This window comes from Choloepus didactylus, chromosome 1, assembly GCF_015220235.1.
Source record: "Choloepus didactylus isolate mChoDid1 chromosome 1, mChoDid1.pri, whole genome shotgun sequence".
NCBI lineage: Eukaryota > Metazoa > Chordata > Mammalia > Pilosa > Megalonychidae > Choloepus > Choloepus didactylus.
This window is the reverse complement of record NC_051307.1, coordinates 136,837,777-136,859,317: the sequence shown is the minus strand read 5'-3', so window position 1 is coordinate 136,859,317 and position 21,541 is coordinate 136,837,777. Positions and strand designations below refer to the sequence as shown.

The following is a 21,541-nucleotide window of genomic DNA, read 5'->3' as shown; positions in this document are numbered from 1 at the left end:
ATATTTTAATAGTAACAGGAACAAAGATGACGCGAACCCCATCAAATAAAACAATACTATTTCATTCAGTTGATCGCAAAGTGTCTTCAGTTAATAACTTGGCACTTATTCAAAAGGTTTAACAGAGGTGAAACCGAAACATTTTGTACATGTCATGAAATAACAGCATCTTCTTTTGTTTAAAATAACTTAATACACTAGAAAAAATATGGTAAATATAAATAATTTCGTTTTCATGGAGAACAAATAGTTACAAAGCCCAACCGCATACCAAAGTTCAGTTAGAAGAGCTTTTCCTCTTTCTTGTAAATTAGAAGAAGGAAAGAAAAAAAAACTAAGGAGGCTTGCTTGAGAATTGGGATACAGATTGTTTAGTCCAGGGTACCCCAGTTTAAATAGCTACAGGAATTGAAACAAAAAAAAGATTACTTGAATAGATACATGTTTGTAAGATAAAATGCAAATATTTAAAGTCAACCATCAGTTCACACATTATAGCCAAAATAAACTTTGTTCGTATGTATCCACATATTTTACACAAACCTAGTGCCTGTGTCTAGCTGGGTGTTGTTTAAGGTGAATTTGACAGGATAAAGAAGAGAAAATAAAGCACAGTCCTCAATAGGACTTCAGGAAACCAGCAAGAGGGAAATACAAGAAAAGGGGAGGGGGAGGGAACTAACATTTTATTGAGCGCCTACTATGTGTCGGGCACCATGCAAGGTGCTGTACCTTCATTATTTCATTTGGTCTACTTGTTTTCTTTTTCCTCTCCCCACCTTTTATGTCCGCCCCCGTCTTCTTGGGACAATCAGAATGTAAAAATTCCCCCTACTAACTTTTTCTTTCGTCCACAGTAGCAAAGACGGGGCAAAAAATCAGTGTATACTTATATCTATCAATTTCCAGACGCTTTTGGTATTGTTTTTCATACTGAAGATGAAAATGGAATAAGTGCAAGTGAGTAAAGAGGGGAAGAAAGGTGGAGACACCATCAATAAAATACTAGTAACATGCAAACTGGAATTTGCTGTCAGCAGTCCGGACAGTTCTGCCATAATAATTTCTCGGAGAAATCATTGCCTATAGTATTTTTCTTATTAACATCATTTTTTCTCTCCTCGTTTTTATTCTATCTTCCCTCTTCTTGCTCTTCCATACATGGTAGGTTTAAACTCAAAGCATCTGATTCAACGTAAAAGGAGGCCCGCCTCTCTTATCAAATATCTCGTATTAAAGTGAACTTCGCAGAAAAAGGTCAGTTTCAAAACCTGTGAACTTCCCAGCTGCGCACTTTTTTCATCTTAATTCTTTAAATCAGTATACCTCTTCCTTCTGTTTTGCCCTCTTAACCCATTTAAAAAAAACACAGTTTGAGTTAGTAACTCCCCCATTCTCTCGAGATTCGTCCAGGTTATTCTTCCATATTTTCAAAATGTATATAATACATATTTTTTTTCCCTCCTTGGTTCTTTTTCCGATTTTAGCTCCTGCCCAATAGCAATAAGAATTAAATTCTCGTTCTCTTTTTCACTCTAGCTTTGCCTTTTCTTTTGTTTCTTTTTTTTTTTTTTTCTCTTTTAGTGTTAATAGGATTTTTATTTCTATGTAAGAATTCATCGCTGCAGCTTTGCCCTTAGCCACAATTCCTCTGTCCCAGCACTCCCTTGTCCAGTGTCTTTCCAGATTTCCCCACCCTCGCCCTACGAAGCCGAATTCCAGGCCCCTGGACGGTTGAGTGGGCAGGAGCCTCGGAGCTGGTGCACCTAGTGGGATTCCCGGGTCTCGCGCGGAGTCCGACCCTCCGAGTTCGGGCTGCTGAAGGGGGAAAAGGGCGGTCTGAGGGGCAGAAAGAGGGCCGGCTCCAGAGGCCAGGAAGGGGTAACAGAGAAGCAGCGGGGCGCGGAGTGCGTACAGGCGGCGCGCCGCGCGAGAGAAGCGACGCTGGCTCTGGCGTTGGCGTTACAGGCCCAGGGCGGCCGCGTGCTTTTTGGCTTTCAGTCTGAGATCGGCAATGCTGGAGTTCTTGCTGGTGGTCTTGGCAGCAGCTGCAGCCGCCACGACCGAGGCGGCGGAGGCTGAGTCCGCAGCCAACGTGGCGAGCGGCAGTCCGAAGGGCGGTGCCGGGAACATCATGTAGGGCGCGTGCGCGGCCAGGTGCGGATGCAGGTGGTGGTGCGCGTGCGCCACGGCGCTGTCCAGCTGCAGCTGCGCCTGAACCTGAAAGGACAAGGGCGTCACGTTGCAATGACTATCCTAGGGCGACAACGAGAATAGAAACAAAGCATTAACAGCGTCCAGCTTGGCTCAAGGGAGGGCTGGGGACAGGGGAGGGAACGGGGGCGTTTGGCGGCATGTCTTGCCCCGAGAGTGACCTTTTCAGCCTATTTCTGAATCTGGGACTCCACAAGGATACTCCAGTGCCCGTGGGTCTCCGCACCTTGCTCAGCGTGGACTTATCTCCCTGGGTCCCGGGGACCTCCATCTTCAAGAATATGGCTGCTCCCTCGGGAGTTGGCCCGAGGAAAGGACGACATTGCTATTTTGCTGAAACATCACATACGGCCTTCCTCCAAATTAACAATGGTAAATCGGAAAGACTGGGCATGAGGGCCATTATCTTCCTCTCCTGCTGCTGCCATACACCCTCTTACCCAACTACTAAAGCACCGAAACACCAACAAGCAAACTTTATTGTCACTTAGGGAAGATATTGCATCTTCACAATTGGCATGGTTACTAGTTAATACTTCTTAACCTTTACTGCCTTAAGAATTACTTGGGGAGCTAACAAAATGAAGATTCTGATTCAAAAATCTAGGATGGGCCTGATATTCTGCATTTCTAATGATCTCCCAGGTGATGCTGATGCTGCTGACCCACAGATCACATTCTGAGTAGTAAGTGTTTCCCTTTGAAGGTCTCCCTCTCTTTCATCAGTCATCCCCTTTTGCTTCAAAACCCAACACCAGAGTGCCAGATTCCCATGGTGCCAAGAGAACTAAAATCTGCCTAACACTAACACTCAATACATGGGTGCAACCAGGTGTATCCCCAGACCAGGGTGCTAATGACTGAGCTAATTTCATGACATCACAGTTATAACAAGTAGGGATCCTGGTCTAGGATGGGGAAGGTCAGGTGCTGATTTGGGAAGGTATTACTCTCTCAGGCTCATAGAGCCAGGGGTTCAGAGCTTTAGGATTTCCTAGGATTAAATCATTGCTGCAGGCTGTCCTTTTAACATATAGCCTTAAAGGTTTCTTTATGACTAAGTAAAGGATTGCAGAGACCAAGGCTTCCCTTGATCAGGGATGAAACACTGTTTGCAGAAACAGCTTTAAAAAAATCACGTGTGAGTTGGGAGTACTTTTATTTATTTCTTTTTCTTCAGTCAGAAACATTTAATGTTACTAAGAGGTGGAAAATACCTGGAAAAATATTCAGAAGGTTGCCTTAAGTACACTTTAGCACTAACTCTGTATTGAGTCTGAAAAACTCTTAATCAAAAGGCTTTTCCTTTCAGTACCCAAGAGCAATCTTTGGTGCATTTTTAAGGGGGCACTTACTGCCCTCGGGCCTCTGTGGGGTTCCAATGAGGACAGAAATGGCTAGGCATGCAGACCTCTGACACTGTATGGGTTTTTAAATGAGAGTGGATCCACTATATCATCTCACAATCAGTTCTCCAACTGCACAGTCACCAACATTGGGGCTCAGAGAAGGGGGAAGTTCAACATTTTAAGCAACATCCAGGTCTTTCTACAGTTAAAAATGGGTTAAAACTAGGCTTTACTTGCCTGTTGAAATGGCATCCTTAAAGCACCTACATTGACATAGGGTGCAACTCTACAAGCTTCAAACTGGCTGGCAGCCCCTATGAGGACGCCTGCAACAGCAACAACAACAAAAATATATGAAAGAACAAGACAAATAATGTGAGGTTAACAACTCCAGCATTATTTTCCAGTGCTTCAAATGGTACCAAGACAGAACAAACTCCTTTGGAATTAGACTGTTCTTTCTAAACTGATGTCTAAATGCAATTTACTCCCAAACTTTAGGACTGCTATTAACTGACTTCAGAGAAGATTCTTAAATTAAGGACCACTGGTCATATTTGAGAATTGGTTTCTGTCTTTGTAATAAGAATATTCTCCAACTCTCTCTTTACTTAGAATATCAAGTATTCCTAGAATGAGAAACATACCTTTATGGAGTTGATTTTCTTGTTTTCTACATTTAGCTCTTCGATTTTGAAACCAAACCTACAAATTGGAGTAGAAAAAAAAAACCCTATATGTAATGACTCAAGAATAAAATGTTACAAAGTATAGATGAGAAAAGAATAGTGTTTTAGCCAAGGATTTGGAAAATACAGCAAGCAATCTTTCACTTATATAGAACAGTCTCAGTTTCTAAAGTTAAACATATAAATGAACTACTAAAAAAGAAAAGTTACATAGACCTCTGCAAGATAAATTGTTTCTTGATAAATTACTACTAGTCATGGTTTCATCTTTCCACATCTCAGAGTCCCTAAAGCCTAAAACTCTCCCTGATACCTGATATCAACATGATAATGGGTTTAGATGTCTGCCTAGTAAGACCTGAGAAGAATGTGCTCATTAATAGCCTGTAATATTAATTAGCTTCATCTTCAAGAAAAACCAAACACCAAAGCAAATAAAGACTTTTTTTAGGGGTGGTGGTGGAGTAGGAATGGAGGAAGAGGTAATTAGTGGCATAAAAGCCTAACTACAAAGAAGTTTAGAATTTCTCTATTCCTCTGTGCAGCAGAGTGTAACACAGCAGCAGAATAATTGTGCCATTATCATGATAATCTAATTTGCTACTATAGAAAAAGCCGCTGCTTGCAGTTAGAGTGATGCATCCAGAAAACAGCTCTAAAGCTTAAATAAAAGTATGAGAAATTTAAAAGCAACAATAAAGTTCAGTTCCTAAGAGAGAGAGAGAGAAAAAAAGCATTCTATGGAAGGGGTATATGTGAATCAAGTAACTCCTGTTTACTATCTTCTGGATATTCTCTTTTTACATAAACTTGCTAACTTCTAGAGGCAATAAGATTTTTAAAAATTCAGTTATACTTGCTCTTATACTCCAGTTTCCATAATACAGCACACTGGCAGATTTACAAATTAATGTTAAAAAACCACAAAAGTAAAATACTGCTTCAGTGCTTTTCCTGCTATCTTTGCAAAAGCAACTGTCATAGTTAATATAACTCTTCAAAAATTTGCTTGCCATTTAGTGTAAGGGTGGATTTCATGCCAGGGTAGCATCCTTTGTGTAACTTACATGGCCCGAGGCTTCTTGCCTATTTCTCTCTCTAGAAGAGTTCGAACTGAGATATTAATACTCATAACTATAATAATTATCATCACTGTTTTAAAGGGGTTGCTGAACCTCTAGAGATGTCAGTGCACAGAGCAAAACGGGAGATGCTTAAAAAGGAAAGGTCTGCTGTTGACTCTGTGATGACCAAGGCGGCCTTTTATTACTTTTTCCCTTCAATGTGACTGCTGTGTTTTTGTCCTGATCTTATTACAAGATGCGGGAGCCCCATAAGAATTGCGCGCATAGTTCGCTGCAGATGGTGGTCTCTGCGTTCAGAGACCCAGGGAGTATCTGTTTCAGCGATACTTTGTAACAGCTGCAGATGTTCGGGCCTAAAACTGCTCCATGTGTTCAAACAAATAATGATCACCATTTTCTCCTATTTTATTATTGGAGCGGAAATACAACCTGAAACATTAAACATTTTTTCCTTTAAATGCCCCCAAAGTCCACTTCTGCTATTGCATTCACTTCCATAACTAGAAAAGAAACCCCTCCAATTCTAACTTAATCGGGTATGGCGCTTGCTGGGGGTCAGACTTTGGAACAATAGATAAGTGGGTTGTTTTAAAATTGAGTTTCTGTAGTTTAGGCTCACTGCCTTGGTTAAGTGAGCGAACAAAGAGTAACCAAAATGCGTTTATTTCTCCGCCGTTTCACACACAGTTTGAGATCGACCGCTAATGGCAGTCTGTAAATTTCTACACTTAACAATTACTAATTTTACTTTATAGTCTATACTTCCATAAACCTAATTGCCATATCCGCTTGGCGAACGTAGACCCCGAGGCAGACCCTCAACGAAACCCAACTCGCGCGTGCAAAATATCCGTTGTAAATTTTAAGGCATCCAGAGATAAAACGTTTCCTGTGGGATTTTTTTTTTTTTTTTAAGGCTTATAAAAGTAGGCCCATTAGGATTAAACCACATTAAAGCCAGCGCAAGGCTAGGGGGGTGTGGTTTATAGAAACTCGGGGAGTAAGCCTAGCACAGCTTTCTTCTGCTGGGAACATATGTTGGGGGGGGGCGGGGGGAGGCTATGGGACTAAGATTTAGTTTGGAAAATAAGATCTCTAGTCAAGACATCTCTTCCCTCCTCACCTCACACTAGTTACCTGAGCCAGCATCCTCAGTGTGCCTGCCCCAAGGCGACTCCCCACCCCATGGCTTGTTGCCCTAGCCCCTCTCCGCTCCCTGGGCTCAGACTCATCTCGTCTTAGCCTCCTGGTACCTGCACTCGGGCCTCGGACAGTCCCAGCCGCTGGCTCAGTTCCTCGCGCATGAAGGCGTCTGGGTAGTGGGTCTCATCAAAAAGCCTCTCCAGCTCGTTGAGTTGTTCCAGGGTGAAATTGGTCCGACTTCGCCTCTGCTTGATTTTGGTCTGGCCTTCGTCCTCCATCCCTTTCGCATCCTCTTTGCGATCCTTCAGCTCCGGGGACACTGGAGGGGCACCACGGACGGGGCCACATGTGCGACCACGCGCGCACATACCAAAAGAATCACACACACACACACACCACGGACAAAAACAACACGGCAAATCCCGTTCCTAGGTTTGTCTCAAAAAAAGGGTGGAAGGTCCTGCCTCCCCCCACCTCCCCACCCCCACCCCGGAAGCCTTGTCTAGCCCCTCACTCCGCCTGGAGGAAAAGGGTCTTAGAGACGCGCAAAGGTCAGGTCTGCCCGGGGGCATGATGGGCATTTGCCCACCCTCCTCCGCAATCTGTGTCCTCAACTCACCGCCTCACTATCCACACCAAGTGCCCGGCCCACCCGCGCGATCACCAAATACGTTCCACTCATCCTCTTCCGCAATCACTCTCTCCCATGCACTCGCAGAAATCAAAAGCGCGGCGCCGGGCGGCTCACAGAGCACGGTCAGGGCGGAAGGGCGCCAGCGAAGCCACGCACTGGCCTCCCACAACTGCCGTTCTCAGGCGGGTCTGACCGCAGCTGGTTCCCTGCATTTTGCAAACTTACTGGTCTAATTTGGGCACAAGTTGGCCGAAGGGTCGCGGCGGGAAAGCGAGACTCGGGTGCTACACGGCTCAGGAAACAGCATCCTCTGGCGCCCCGCGCCGCCCGAGGGCTTGATCCAAGTCCCGTGGGTAGCCGCAAGTGCAGCCAAGCATCCCTGTTCCCCCTTCTGGACCCAGGCCGCCTGAACACAGGCGTCCACGCCATGTTGGCGGCTTGGAGGAATAGCTGCCCAAGCCGGGCCAGCAGGATAGAGAAGGAAAATCAGCCCCGCCTGGCCCGCAAAACCGATCGCTGCCTCTGTCTCTTCTTCCCCCTCCCGGGTGGAAACGCAGATTCGACCCTAAATGCTTAAACTCACAGAGATCAACAGGTTCAAGCAGAACATTCGCGGCTCTCGGTTTCTATTGGTTGTTAAAAGCCTTTTCATGCATCTAGCAGCTCGGATGTTTAATAAAATATGCATTTTCTGTTCTGGGTTTGCAGATATCCATTGATACTTTCCTGTCCTTCCTTCCTTTCCGTTCAAAAATAAGAACTCTGCGACTATGCGCGTACGGAAGCACTCAAGGGATATATATCCCCCAGGGGCAGTGAAAGACATTCAGGCCAAGGGGCAGCGAGAGGGGGAGCCGATATCAACATAAGCTGCCCTCTGGAACCTTCCTCCTCTGCTCCCCAAGTTGGAGACTCAGGTTTTCAAAGCTGAGTTTGGATAGTCGAGGCTGTTTGCAGTTCTCAAACCAGGATCCCGATCAGTATGGGTGTTTAAAAGCATCTCCCAAAGAGCCTCACAATATACTTCTGGTCTGCAAGAGAAATTAATATTTGCCCTGTGCGTTCCAGCAACAATTCCAGGGACTACGAGTGCTGGGTTTCGTCTCGCAGTCTGGCCAGCTGAAGAGCTTAGGCCCTGGGGCTGCCGACCCACGCTGGGAGGGCTGCACTAGGCCCCCTGACAGCTATGGCGTCATTTTCCGAATTTAGGAGGACCTGGTTCTGCAGGAATAAGAGCACTAGACCTCAGTCCAATCTGGCATTTTAGAGCGGTGATCTTAAGTGTTGACTGCATTTCTAGTTCCCAGAATTCGTTTTGTGGACATCTGTCCTTCCTCGGGCAAGGAGTTTGGCAACATTATAGCAAACATTCGGGCCCAATTTAATAGAAAAATATTTCCGGTGATATTGTAGTGAAATTTAAATATGAACCCATTACGTTTCAGATCCTGCCAAAGTGATAAGGCGCCTTTGTCTATATTGTGTCATCCATACAGTGGATGCCTTTCAAACTTTTGCAGCTTCAAAGAGAAAGATGACCAAATTTTAAATTGATTGATAGACTTAATAAAATCTCTTTTTTGTCCCCAGATTTCCACTTAATGGTCTAAACAGGAACAGACTGTGTTATAAACAACTTAATTGCTTGCTTAAATATGTGATTCTACGCATGCCACATATTTCCGTAATTGGAAAAATATGGCAGCACACCAGTTACTGCAGTCACCAAGTGCCAAATTAATTTTATTGTTGAACTTCTTTGAATTGGTACAGGATTCTCCACCATTTAGATAAAGCTGCTTTCTAACATTTCGCTGGCACCAAACGATTTTTTTTCCTCCACAAGACTAGAGCACTAGATGATGCAAAGCAGTAAAGAATTCTGTAAATATAGAAAAACAAACCCAAGAGAGGAAACTAAAAGCGTCTTCCTGAGAAGCAGCGTAGCCCGGACCTTAGCCTGCCTTGGCTACATTCTACCTTTGCGGCTAAAAGATAATGGAAAGTTTTGGCCCCCAAGATCCAGGGTCCGTGAGGAGTAAGAGGACTGCCTAGCGGTAACCGAAACCCGGAGCAACCCGAGAGAGAGAAGCTGGTGTCTCTTTCTCTCCCTCTCTCTTTCTCTCTCTCTCTCTCCACCCACCCCCCCTTTCTGTCTGTCTGTCTCGAATAGGGAAGAGTCTCCCGCAAACTCGGCTCTTCATGCTCAGCCCCTTGTCAGCTTGCCGCAACCCCTAGTCAGCATACCTGTCCGCAGTTCGGCCCCATGAACTTCACCACCCGCCCTCTGGCCGTCGGGGCTACGGGCCCAATCTTGGGCTGGTGAAAAATGCACTTCGGTGGAATGGGAATATCGGAAGCATCTGACATGGGCGCGCGCAAACCTTACACCCTCTGCACACATTCATACTCGGCCCCCAACCACGACCGTACATACCACCGGACTCCCATCCCTCCACCATCATTCTACTTCCAAAGCTGGGTTATAAGGGCCTGGTCCGCATCCCGCCCTCCTCCCCGCAGGGCCTCCGGTTCCTCTCCAGCTCCAGAGGAGTCAGGAAGGCGGGGAGGAGAACCGCGACCGGGGATCGGGCGGTTACCCTCGGTGATCCGCGGGCTGCCCGGCTCCCTGCTTCTCTCCGCGGCGCCCATGTCCAGCTCTCGGACCGGAGAGCGCCCTCCTCCTGTTCCTCCGCCTGCTCCTCCTCCTCCTCCTGCACCTCCTCCGCCTCCTCCGCCTCCTCCGCCTCCGCCTCCGCCTCCGCTGCCACCGCCTCCGCCGGCCGCCCGGACTGCCGGGCTGCTGCGGTCTTCGCGGCCCGGCTCCGCGCAGCCGGTCAGTTCCTTGGCCCCACGCAGCGGCCCGCTCTCCAGAACCTCCCGGTACGTGATCGCCTCCTTCTTCTCCTTCACTTTCTGGTCAAAAGACTTGGAGACGAACGCTGTAAGTTCTTCCATAGCCGCCGCCGCCCGTTAGCCCCGCGCTCAACCTCTCCCAGCAGAGCCCCGCTTTTTTTCCTTCTTCTTTTTTTACTGCTCCAGCCCCCCCAATAATAACACATCAATGGGGCAGGGGTGGTGAGCAGAGGGAGGAGGAGGAGGAAGAAGAGAAAGAGGAGAAAGAAGAAAGAGAAGGAGAAGTAGAAGGAGGAAAAGAAGTATAAAGAAGAGGAGGGGGAAGGCGAGGAGGAGGAGGAGGAAACAAGGGGCGGGGGCAGCCCGAGGGAAATGGGAACTGATGCTTCCCTGCCGGAGCGCGCTTGTTCAATGTTAAGATCTTTGACAATTCTTCCTGCAGAGAGTTCAGATCTGATAGCAACGCTGCTCTTGAAGTCTCACTATTTATACTTCGCAAAGGCGGCCCCTTGTTCTCAGTAAATTACCTCCCCTCACAACTCCGAGTGAGCCCCTTCCCCGGTAGCAGCCGCGCCACTACCTGGGGCGGGGAGCACGGGAGGTGGATGGGGGCGGGGGGTGTGTGAAGCGCTGGGGAGAGAGATTGAGATTGAGAGAGAGATTGATTGAGGCTAGAGTCCGGGCCGGCACCGGCTGGAGTGGGAGGGCAGCAAAGGGGGACCGGAGGGGGCGGGGAGAGGAGGCAGGTCCCCGGCTGTCCGGGTTTTTAGATAGCGTCGGCTGCTTGTGCTCGAGGCCATTAATCCAAGATTGACAAGAATCTCTAATTAATTTAATTAGGCGTGGGTTTTCCGCCGGTGTCACGACTTAGTTAAACACTGGGGAGCTTGACAGACTCCGCGGGGGCGGGGCAAAGAGGGAACTGACAAGTGCGCTGCTCTTGGCGTCAGTCCCGCCGTCGGACCCGGCATCCGACCCTACATATTTGCTCCTCGTCAGGGTGCCACGTAGCAGCTCGGTCCTCATTACTGCCTGGCAGCCCTGTTCTGCATCGGGCGCCCCGGCAGTTAACAGGCCCAGCACCCTTGTCCCGTATCTTGACCCTGCATCCCAACTCCTCTCAGCTCCATGACCCGGCATCCTGGCTTCACATCGCTACCAAGGGTCGGGGTCCCCCGTAGCTTCTGTGGTTCGCGCAGCTCCTTTTAGGGGCTTCCCGGCGGGCAGCCAGAAGCTGAGGTCGGGTCTTCACTGAGCTCCGCGCTGCGGTCCATGTAATTCACTCTACTACTGGGGTCCTGGAATCCAAGCAGGCTTCACCCACAGACCCTGCTCGAAGTGACCGGTGGGTTTAAAATGTTTCTGAGCAGCAGGACCCTGACAGATCCCATTTTAGAGTGTTTCCTAAGCGTCCGGTCAAGGATCGTTCGACTTCGCTCCTTCTCTGAGGTCTCAGGAACCCTCACCCCTCCTCCCTTACAACTGCCTGCACCCAGACCCCTCCCACGATGAACTATAGGAGCTTTTCTTTAACATTTTGTGAAAGATTCCAGTTGATCTCCTAATTTTGAAAAACAAGGGATTATTTCTCTGCGTTTGAAAAAAAAATCCACATTAAGTTTGTGCCCCATCTACCTTTATTTATTGTGGGGTTTTCAACGAGAGATGCTTGCTCCCAGAAAATGCTGTGCGTTCTCTCTTTTTTTCAAGACACGATTGAAAATTCTATTTCTGGACTATTTGCATCTAAACGGTTTGTTTTATGGAAGGAACATCTATATTCTTGAGTCATTTGTCTCTATGTGTAGGACTAGGCTTGCTCTGTGTTTATAGATACAATAGAATATTTACATACGGAAAAATACATTTACTTTAGCGGGTAAACAAATATACTCCAAATGTAGTTTTGGAGACAATTTCTGAATACTAATCCAGACTTTCTGATGTTAAAGATAACGTGTTCATTATAACTTGTTCATTATCTTGGATGTAATAATCTTAGTAAAAATAAAGGCAATTACAGAACATGATATGTATATCGTCCACCCATTGATTAAAGCAGCAACACAAAGTTAACAGGTAATTTGAGAATTTCCACCTGAAACAACTACAAACATTTGTAAAAAGAAATGTTAGACCACAATTATAATTTAATATATTAGTGTTTCTACATTTATTTAAATAGAGTCTCTATATACCTTATGTTATATTACACAAATCCTCAGAATAAAATGCTCCCATTTGGTGAGTTTAAGAAAGATGGAATCATGATTTTTCAAAATGTTGCTTTGCCTTTTTTCTCTTGAATTCTGAAGTTATTTTTTGTTTTTCTTAAGACATATCATTTATTGCTACTTTTAGAAGTAATTGGGATCTTTTAAGTTTCCAGTAGGAATAGCTTTTAGGTACTAATAAATATATGAATACTTCCTTTCATTTTATTACATCACAAAACAGGCTCAAATACTCGAACTTTCCAAAGTTATATGAATTTAGAAACATGATTTTCTGTTACCACTTTAATTCCAGTATTATCAGGGGGGAATAACCATAAAATTTTACTTCTTTATGAAAATCCGTTTTTAAGGTTATGTAGCAGAATGAAAAGTAATACGGTTAGCTAAATGGATATGGTGCTCAAATGGCTCTCAAAGTGAAGTGTTATATACATATTCACAAACAGCTCCAAAATCACCACTATTAGAAGTCTGGTAAGAATTCGGGAGACCCATCAGTTACTTCTTTGCTCTTTCAAGAACGTGACTATTAAGTCTAAACTCCAATTCCATCTACTGAGCTCCAGCGAAAGATGGCCACTTTAAAGGTAATCAGGATTGGTTCAAACACAACTGTTGCATAACTCAAACTTAATAGATTTTCCATGACCTCGAAATATTGGCTTGTTGTATATTTGGGAATGGTATGTGATACTAGACGGAGAGTTGAGTAATCTGTGGTTTCCGACCACAGATTCCCACTGGCCTAAGGGAAGTTTAATTAAAAAAAAAAAAAATCCAAGTTTTAAAATCATATACTAATAGATGCTCACGCAGACCTAGCGATGTTGTTTCATTAAACACCACTTTTCTTTTCTTTTCTTTTTTTTTTTTTCCCGGGGAAAGGAGATTTCAAAATGTAGTTTGGGTCAAAAGCATTGAGAGTAAAACACAGCTGACCACCTTCGGACAGATATACAAGTTCCAATCAATTCAGGACCTCCAGGGTTCCTCCAGCGCTTGAATTATTTAAAGTAAACACGCAGCGTTGTAGTTCAGTTTTAAAAGAGTCTCTAAAAACTGGCTATTTAAGATACAATCGTTTACCAGAAATATATTGTGGAGGCGATTTTCACATTCCCAAAGGTCTGCAGAATACTGTGGCTTAGGTGGCTATAACTTGCAGTTATCCCAAACTAGGGCTGACAGTCTGTTTATCTTCTTAGTTTTGCTTTACTCATAACAAATAGAGAAAAAAAATGATTTTCATGCAAGGAAAAATAAGTAATACGGTATTTCAAAGGAAATGCTAAATCGCTTTAATTCCTATCGGTGTAAAAAAAAAAAAACTCTAAATTTAATTTTTCTTCAGAAGAAACCGCCTGTCCCCGTCTTGGGAAGGCTGGTTCCATTCCTCTACCAACCAGTGAGGAACCAATTTGCACCCAACCTGTGCTTTCACCTCCAGGGAAGAGGAAAACACCAACTTTTAATGTACTTTGGCAAATAAATCATTTCAATAGAATTACACACAACTCCCACAAACACACTCCCATGATTTATTATTATTGGGCGAATTTCCCCTCCCTTCAGCATGATATAACCAATTTTCATACGTGTGTTTTAAACATAACTTCCTACAATGCAATGCAGTTTTGTTTAATGATTATCTGTGACAATAACAACGATTACCAGGGCAATAAAACTCTCCAGTCCCCACTTTTATTGCTTCTTGGTAACACGAAAGTGAAATAATCAAACAAACACTCAAAAGAAACAACCAAACAAAAAACTGGCGGCGTGACCATCTATTCCCTCGGCACTCCTATCTCCTGGCAGCCTCCATCGATGCACTCGAAAGCTCAGCTGACGCTGCCTGGCGCTGGAACCAGGAAGGCGCTGAGCTTAAACTGAAGCAAGTTCGGTGGACGCCGGCGGCTCCCTAATCTGAAGAAACGCTTCCAGGTCCGCGGCTCTTGCACGTCAGCAGGTGTTATAAGCCCGAAGGCCTTGACCCAGGTGATGCCCGTGTCTAGGGCCTGGGGGGGGACAGCGGTCACTGCGGTAGGGCTCTGAGGCCCTGCTCGCGGTGAGGAGCGTGGAGCCTGTCGCGATCGGTGGCTTCGAGCCGCCGAGCGGTGGGCGGAGGCCCCGCGGCGTGCGGAGCGACGCCTTGCGCATGCGTCCGGCACCTGGAGGAGCTTGACCCTCCGTGTCGCGGCTCCGGGCTGGAGGATGGTGGGCGGCTGCAGGCCTCGGGCTTGGCCCTGGGTCTGGAGGTAGTGTGGGAGAGGTATCCGGGCTCTCCCTCCTCTTAGTCCCTGGTCCATTATCTCTGCTTTTGGGTTTCTTGGCTCATCTTGCAAAATGTGTCCAGCATTTCGTCACTAGCTGTAGGTAGAGTGTAGGTGGCGGGTGGTGGTGGTGGTGGTGGTGCTGCATCCTGGTGCACTCTGACCTATCCACTCTGTTGTCTTTACCTTAGATTCCATTTCCCTTTCAAACTCCACCCGACCGTTCTCGGCTCATATTCGTTTGCCGACAGAGGAGGTGGTGCAGGGTGAAATAATAATCTTTGAAACATACTTGCCTAAACACTCGCTATATTTACTTGACTTCTGGACATGTGGTCATGGACAAGAGCGCTATGACTAGCTTTAAACTGTTTGCTTTGGTGAGAGGTTATAGTGCGGCATTACGCATGTTTCCTGTTTTTGATTTTGGGTCTACCTTAAAATAATTTCTCAGAGGCACACTGAAAACCTAAAAAAATAAAAAATAAATAAAAAAAGGTTTACCAGAATTAGCAGTAACCCGATTGTGTTTCAACACCTAGGTGTTAACCTCACATGTGTGGTCACACTTTTAAATATTCGAGTTGTCATCTTTGAACCTGGATGTAAAAGCTCTAAGTGAAAGATAGGCAGAGTTCTGAGGTTTAAGGATTTCAGCAGATGTGACTGGTGGGGAAATGAGGTATCCTTTGAGAGCCCCTCTGGTCCTAGAGTCTATAAACACTTTCTTTGCAGGCAAAGGTGATTTCTGTGATGGCACTTTATGTTGTTAATTAAGAGGACTAAAAATGTTGGAATCTGAAAAAGGTAAAGGCAGCTGGCACCTTCCTCTTAATTGGCCTTATCAACTAGACGAGGCTCAACAAACACCGTTGTGTTATGAATTGGAAACCTGTAATAGTATTGTTATAATAGATGCATAGATATATTTTCACTATATAAGAGAGAAATACTGATCAATAAATTTTTGGTTGTCATGAGAGGATTGTTTCAGAATTATCTCTGTGAGTTTTGCTTTGTTTACTCGAAATTTACCTTCCCTTGCATGATTCTACACTTGTGGATTTCTTCCTATACTCAATAGTGTTACCCCCATTTTTGCTTTCTCCACCTTTTTGATGGGGATTTCCTGTTGAAATGACTGTTCTTTTTCATTTTTTTCCCCCTGAGTATTCAAGATCTAGAAAATTATATTTTGATATACTGGTGAATGAGTAGTGGAGAAGTAATTATAAACCATCATGCTTTCTAGGAATCTTTGTTCTCTCAAACTGACTACCTGTAATCTTAAAAAGATAATCGCTTCCTGTACCCTTGTTAATAACTAGACAGAGTGTCACAGCCTGAGGGGACTTTACCAGTCAAAAGACCAAAGAAAATGCCCAGCACCTGCTGAAATATGAACTTTATTTAGGGCTTACTCACAGGGAGGCAGAATTTAAATGGCTTTTCTCTCCCTGGGCAGGTACCACTTTTGCACGGAATATCTGCTACGGGATTCAGAGAACAGCAAGCCCTTTTATATGGGTTTTAGACAAAGACATTCCTAAGGGTGGGGGGAGCATAGATGCAGGAACAGGTCACTTTGACCTGAGGGGTGGTGCAGGAAGGACTAGAATAACACCTGAACAATTACATTTTGCTCTTTTTGTGAGAATAAGAGTCTCTCATTTCCTGCCTGCTTCCCATAAAGTTACATTTGAAGGTCAGTTTACCCTTTTTCTCCTTACTGGTTTACAAAGACAATAGGTTAAACATTTAGCTGCCTTGGTCATGCAGACTGCTGTGCACCAAAGATCTGCAGGCCTGTTTTGCTCAGGCCATGGCTTGCCACACAGAGGAATTACCTGTATATGCCTTTGACTTCTTCTCTTTTCTTGAATGACAACATCTTGGCTCCATATCTTCAACCAGCCACCTAAACTTTATGTTTTTGTAAATTGATACCCTACCTTAGACATTACCTGCTCTGACTTCAATTCTATAGTGGGAGTAGTTGGGTGAAATTTGCAGCTCTGAGACTATAACCAGCAGAAAACCAAGAACTGTAGGAGTTATTCTGCCCCTGTGTTATCCCTTCCACTTATAGAAAGACTGAACAATTGTTCTTAAAAATCGGTGCTTTCTGTTATTAAGATTAATTCATTGTAATTTTTCTGAATGTAAATATACTACTTAAGGAAATATTTATAGCTTTGTGACTGATTTTCACCTTTTTTAAAATTGGTACCTCTAAGGAAAGATTTTGTTTCTCTCATTAACTTTTCTTGGTTAAATGTAATCAGTCTTCTATTACAGGTGAATTATGTTGTTTGGAATTATAATAAAGAAAAATTTATACTCAGCCTCTGTCCTCCCCCATGTTTTGGTCACTAATAAGATTCGTGATTACATGTGTGTTCCTTCTTTTTTTCTTCTTTTTTATAAGCAGGACAGAAATGGAGAATGGAAATGACTGTAGGTATCTTAGAGCAGTGGTTCTCAAACTTTTTAGTTTTAGGATCCCTTTACTCTCTTAAAATTATTGAGGACACCTGGAACTTTTCTTTTTGTGGGTTTTACCTTGATTAATATTTACCTTATTAGAAATGAAAACAGAACATTTTGAAATATTTGTTTATTAGTTCACTAAGATAACAATAATAAACTCATTACATAGAGATATAAAATATTTGATGTAAAAATATATTTTACAGAAGAAAAAAATTTAGTGGGAAAGTGGTATTGTTTTGCATTTTTGCAAAGCCCTAATGTTTGACCTAATAGAAGACAGCTGATTCTTAAATCTGCTTCTGCATTCAATCTATTACCATGAATTGTTTTGAGCAAAGCATGTGAAGAAAATCTGTCTTCATACAGATACGTTGTTGGAAAAGGTCATATTTTAATAGCCTTTTCAAATAATTACTTATTTGCTGCTACACCAAAACTTGACAAGTGGTAGTTTCTTAAAAGTTGGTTGCAACGTAGTATTTGAAACCATTGCCAATGACCTTTTCTTACTCTGTTACATTAATCTATTGGTTTGTCTTGCACTATGAGTGGCTCTTTTACCCATGCATGAATTTGGGACAATCTGCATTGGCTAATTGGAAATATTGATTCACTGAGTTGTGCTTATCTTCTGACATTTCCTAATGTCATCATTGATCTCATTAAGTACTGGGAAGCTGTCAGTCTCATGGTGGCAGATACAAGTTATCCAAAATTCTAATTTTTGCATGAAGGCTCAAAATTTATCAATAAAATTCCAAATATTATCAGTTTTTCTTGAAGTGAAAGTCTCCCCTCATTCATTTTTGAGAAAATGTCTGCCAATTACCTAAGTCTGAATAATCAGTTTGTCATTTCTTTAAAACAAAAATCATGTTCCATGATGAAAGCAGCATTTTCAATTGCAAAAATACTTTTTTTTTAAATAGCCATCAGTTATGTGACAGAAGTTATGGGTATTTCCTATTTCATCACAGAATATTAAAAAGATGTGTATGCAAGTGTTGAAATTTAATAAAATTAATGATTTTTTACTGCTTCATCAAGGATATTGTTAAGTGAAAGTGCCTTTTTTTTTTAAAACTGTGTCTGTGGTAGTGAAACATGCAGTGACTACTGCCTTGATTTGTGCTAAGGCACCAGCAATTTTGCCCACCCTTGCTTTTTCACACAGTGAAAAAGGCAAATGTTTTAGTTTATAATGAAAATTGTTCTGACCTCTTGAACTCCCTGAAAGGGACTCCAGGGACCCCCAGGGTATTTAGGCCCCATTTTGAGGACTCTGGTCTGCTAGATTGTAAGCTCCTTGAAGGCAAGAATTTTTGTCTCTTGTTCACTGACGTATTATCCCTTACACCTAGAACAGTTCCTGGCCCAGAGGAGGCATTGGACTGGTTGTTCGCTAGACCTGCAGTCATCCTAGGATTTTTCTTTACCCGTGTGCATTGTTAGATCTTTTATTTTCTGAATCAGGGACTTTGTTGGTTTACTCTCTCCTTTTGGTGGAACACGGCCTCCAGTAGCTTCTTGAAAAAAGAGTGAGTGTGAGGTATAATTTTTGAGACCTTGCATGTCTGAAAATGTCTTTTTTCTAATCTCATACTAGAAAAGTGATTTGGCTAGATATAGATTCTAGGTTAAAAATAATTTTCAGTCATATTTTTGAAGGTGATGCTGTTTAAAAGCACTATGGCTTTTATAGTGACAGCCACCCCCCCCACCCCACCCCTGTGCCCTGATTTTTTTCTTTTTAGAGGTTTTTAGGATCTTTATATTTTTGGTGTCTAAATTTTTATGTGATATGCCTGTTGTATTTTTTTTTTTTTAATTCATTGTCCTAGAGATTATTAGAAATTCATGTCTTTTAATTCTGGACATTCTTTGAATTATTTTTGGGTAATTTTCCTTCCTCTTTTTTCCTCAGTTCTATTTTTATGGAATGTATATCAGTTGGATGCTGGACTTTTGGAATGATCCTCTTTTACCTCTATATTTCATCTTTGTCTCTTTCTTTCTTTGAGTCATTTGACCTTATCCTCCAACCCTATTTTATTCTTTTAAAGCATTGTTTATCATTAGTTTAAATTTCACACTCTCTTTCCTGTTCTCTGTGTGTTTCTCTTATTCTTGCTTGCTGGATCCTCTGTTTCTGAAGTTATTAACTGATTTTCTTTTTTCTCGAAGTTTTCTTCTGCACGTTCCCAGTTTACTCAGAGTTGCCTTTTTTTCTGTTTTGGTTTCTCTCTTTTATGATGAAGGCTTTCATCACATGTTTGGTTATCTTTTGTTGTATATTCACTAAAAAGTTTACAGAAACTCTGTGTTTAAGGTTCGGGCCTGTCACCCACTGGTGAGCTTCACTGGGTGAGGACCTGGCCTTTTCTTTGGGGGAAAGCCTCAAATACCTACATCTTTTCTCAGTTTTTGCAGAGAAGAATCCTCCAGTTTCCTTTCTGGAATATACAACTGGCTGCCAGAATTCTTGGATCCAAGTACACAGAGGACTACAGCCTTTACTATTAGATTGGAAACTTTTGCTTAATCCCTTTAACTTTTAGTTTGGTGGCTCTTTGCCCTCTTTTACTGTGCCCCTGGACCAGGTGCTTAATTGAGTCCTTGTTTTTCCAAAATAAAAGTCCTCTCCTGATGGGATTGGGGAATAGTAGTCACCTGGTTGGGTAGGTTGGGGGAGGGGACCCAGGCGATGGCTATTTTTACAGACTTTCAACCAATTCCCCCTGTTTTTAGTTCCATGCCTCACTGTGCCTGCTGTGGTATCTGGTGTCTCAAAATCCTGATCCTTTAAGATTTTTGCCATGTGAATTGGCTTTACTCTTGTTGGAATTCTCTATAGTTTTCTGGTATTCAGCTTTCTTAGCTCTAAATCCTCCATCTGTTTTTCATTTGCTAAAAATTTGTTGATAGATCTTGTCTGCCGTTCCTGTTGTTTTCTCTTCTAGGCCCGTATCCTTGTGTATTTGTACTTTTTTATTCCTCTACTGTCATTTTAGTATCTTTTTAACTAGATAATAAGCAAGTAGTGAAAACTCGCCTTAATTTAAATGGTTATTTGTGGGTAAAGAAAATTCTTAAGTGCTTAAAGGTGAAAACAAGAAGAAAAAGCCAGGAAATTAAAAAAAAAAAAGTTAGATTATCATTATTGCTCATTTGTGTACGTAATACTTAGTGAATATATACACACACACACACACACATATATATATTCCTTAATGGAGCTGTGTGTATATGTATGTATGTATATGTGCATATTTGCTATTTTATATGTATATATGTGTGTGTGTATATATATGCCATTATGTATACATATATGCATGCAAACATAATTAAATATACATGGATGTATAATAATTTCTTCTTTAGGGACTTGTATGAAAGGCATGTTAAAACTTTTAAACTTTTATTTTAGGAAAATATACATAACATCAGATTCATTTTAGCTATTAAGTGAACAATTCTGTGACATTAAGTTCACTGATTATATTGTGTAACTTTTACCACAAGGTATTTTCAGAACATTTTTATCATCCCAAAAAGAAACATTATATCCATTAAGCAGTAATTCCCCATTCCCTCAGCCCCCACCCCTGGTAACCACTATTTTGCTTTCTGTCTCTATGAATTTACTTATTCCAAGTATTACATATAAGAAAAATCATACAATTTTTGTCCTTTTGTTTCTGGCTTATTTCACTCAACATGATGTCTTCAAGTTCATCTGTCTTGTAGCATTTATCAGAAACTCATTTTTTTTTTGCTGAAAAATATTCCATTTTGCAGATAAACCCATTCTTCTGTTGATAGATGCTTGGGTTGCTTCCATCTTTTGTCTATTGTGAATAATGCTGCTTTGAACACTAGTATAGAAGTATCTGAGTCTCTTCTTTTCAGTTCTTTTGGGTGTATACCTAGAAGTGGATTGCCAGATGGTAAGGTAATTCTATAATTAACTTTCTGAGGAATGCCAAACTTTTCCACAGTAGCTGCACCATTTTACAGTCCCATCAACAATGTATAAAGGTTCCTATTTCTCTGCATCCTTGCCAACATTTATTTTCTTCTTTTTTGTTAAAATAGTGGCCATTCCAGTGTCTGTGAAGTTGTATCTCATTGTGGTTTTGATTTACATTTCTCTGAGGTTACTGATGTTGAGCTTCTTTTCATATGCTTATTGACCATTTGTCTATCATCTTTGGAGAAATGTCTGTTAAAATCCTTTGTCCATTTTAAAATTGGGTTGTCTTTTTGTTTTTGAGCTGTAGGAGTTCTTTATATATCTCTGTTTATTAAACCTTTATCAGATATAGGGTTTCTAAATATTTTCTTCCATTCTGCAGGTTATCTTTCCACTTTGTTGGTAATGTCCCTTGATGCACAAAGTTTTAAATTGTAATGAAGTCCAATTTATCTATTTTTTTTTGTAAAATCTAGGAATCCATTGTCTAATACAAGGTCCTGAAGATATTTCCTCATGTTTTTTGAGCAAGAGTTTTGTAGTATTATCTCTTAGATTTTTTGATCCATGTTGAATTAAATTTTGTGTATGGTAA

The 21,541-nt window shown here is 42.5% G+C and overlaps 2 protein-coding genes across 3 annotated transcripts in view; one reads left to right on the top strand and one right to left on the bottom strand.

Annotated features, from left to right (window-relative positions):
- Positions 1 to 1,962: 1,962 nt before the first annotated feature.
- SHOX2 (short stature homeobox 2) lies at positions 1,963 to 10,072 on the bottom strand. 2 transcript variants are annotated; one of them, XM_037827320.1, is made up of 5 exons: positions 9,715 to 10,072; positions 6,591 to 6,799; positions 4,211 to 4,268; positions 3,801 to 3,889; positions 1,963 to 2,256 (listed from the first exon to the last, which is right to left on the bottom strand). In XM_037827320.1, exons 1-5 carry the CDS (start codon positions 10,070 to 10,072, stop codon positions 1,963 to 1,965), a joined length of 1,008 nt encoding a protein of 335 aa, XP_037683248.1. The 2 variants fall into 2 exon arrangements, with proteins under 2 accessions (XP_037683248.1, XP_037683255.1); XM_037827327.1 differs by having other exon boundaries at positions 1,963 to 2,220.
- Positions 10,073 to 14,056: 3,984 nt separating this feature from the next.
- Positions 14,057 to 21,541, top strand: part of RSRC1 (arginine and serine rich coiled-coil 1) — a 511,688-nt gene continuing 504,203 nt past the window's right edge. The window contains exon 1 of the mRNA XM_037823719.1: positions 14,057 to 14,205. The gene's annotated coding sequence lies outside the window, so the exon portion shown is untranslated. The remainder of the gene's footprint in view (positions 14,206 to 21,541) is intronic.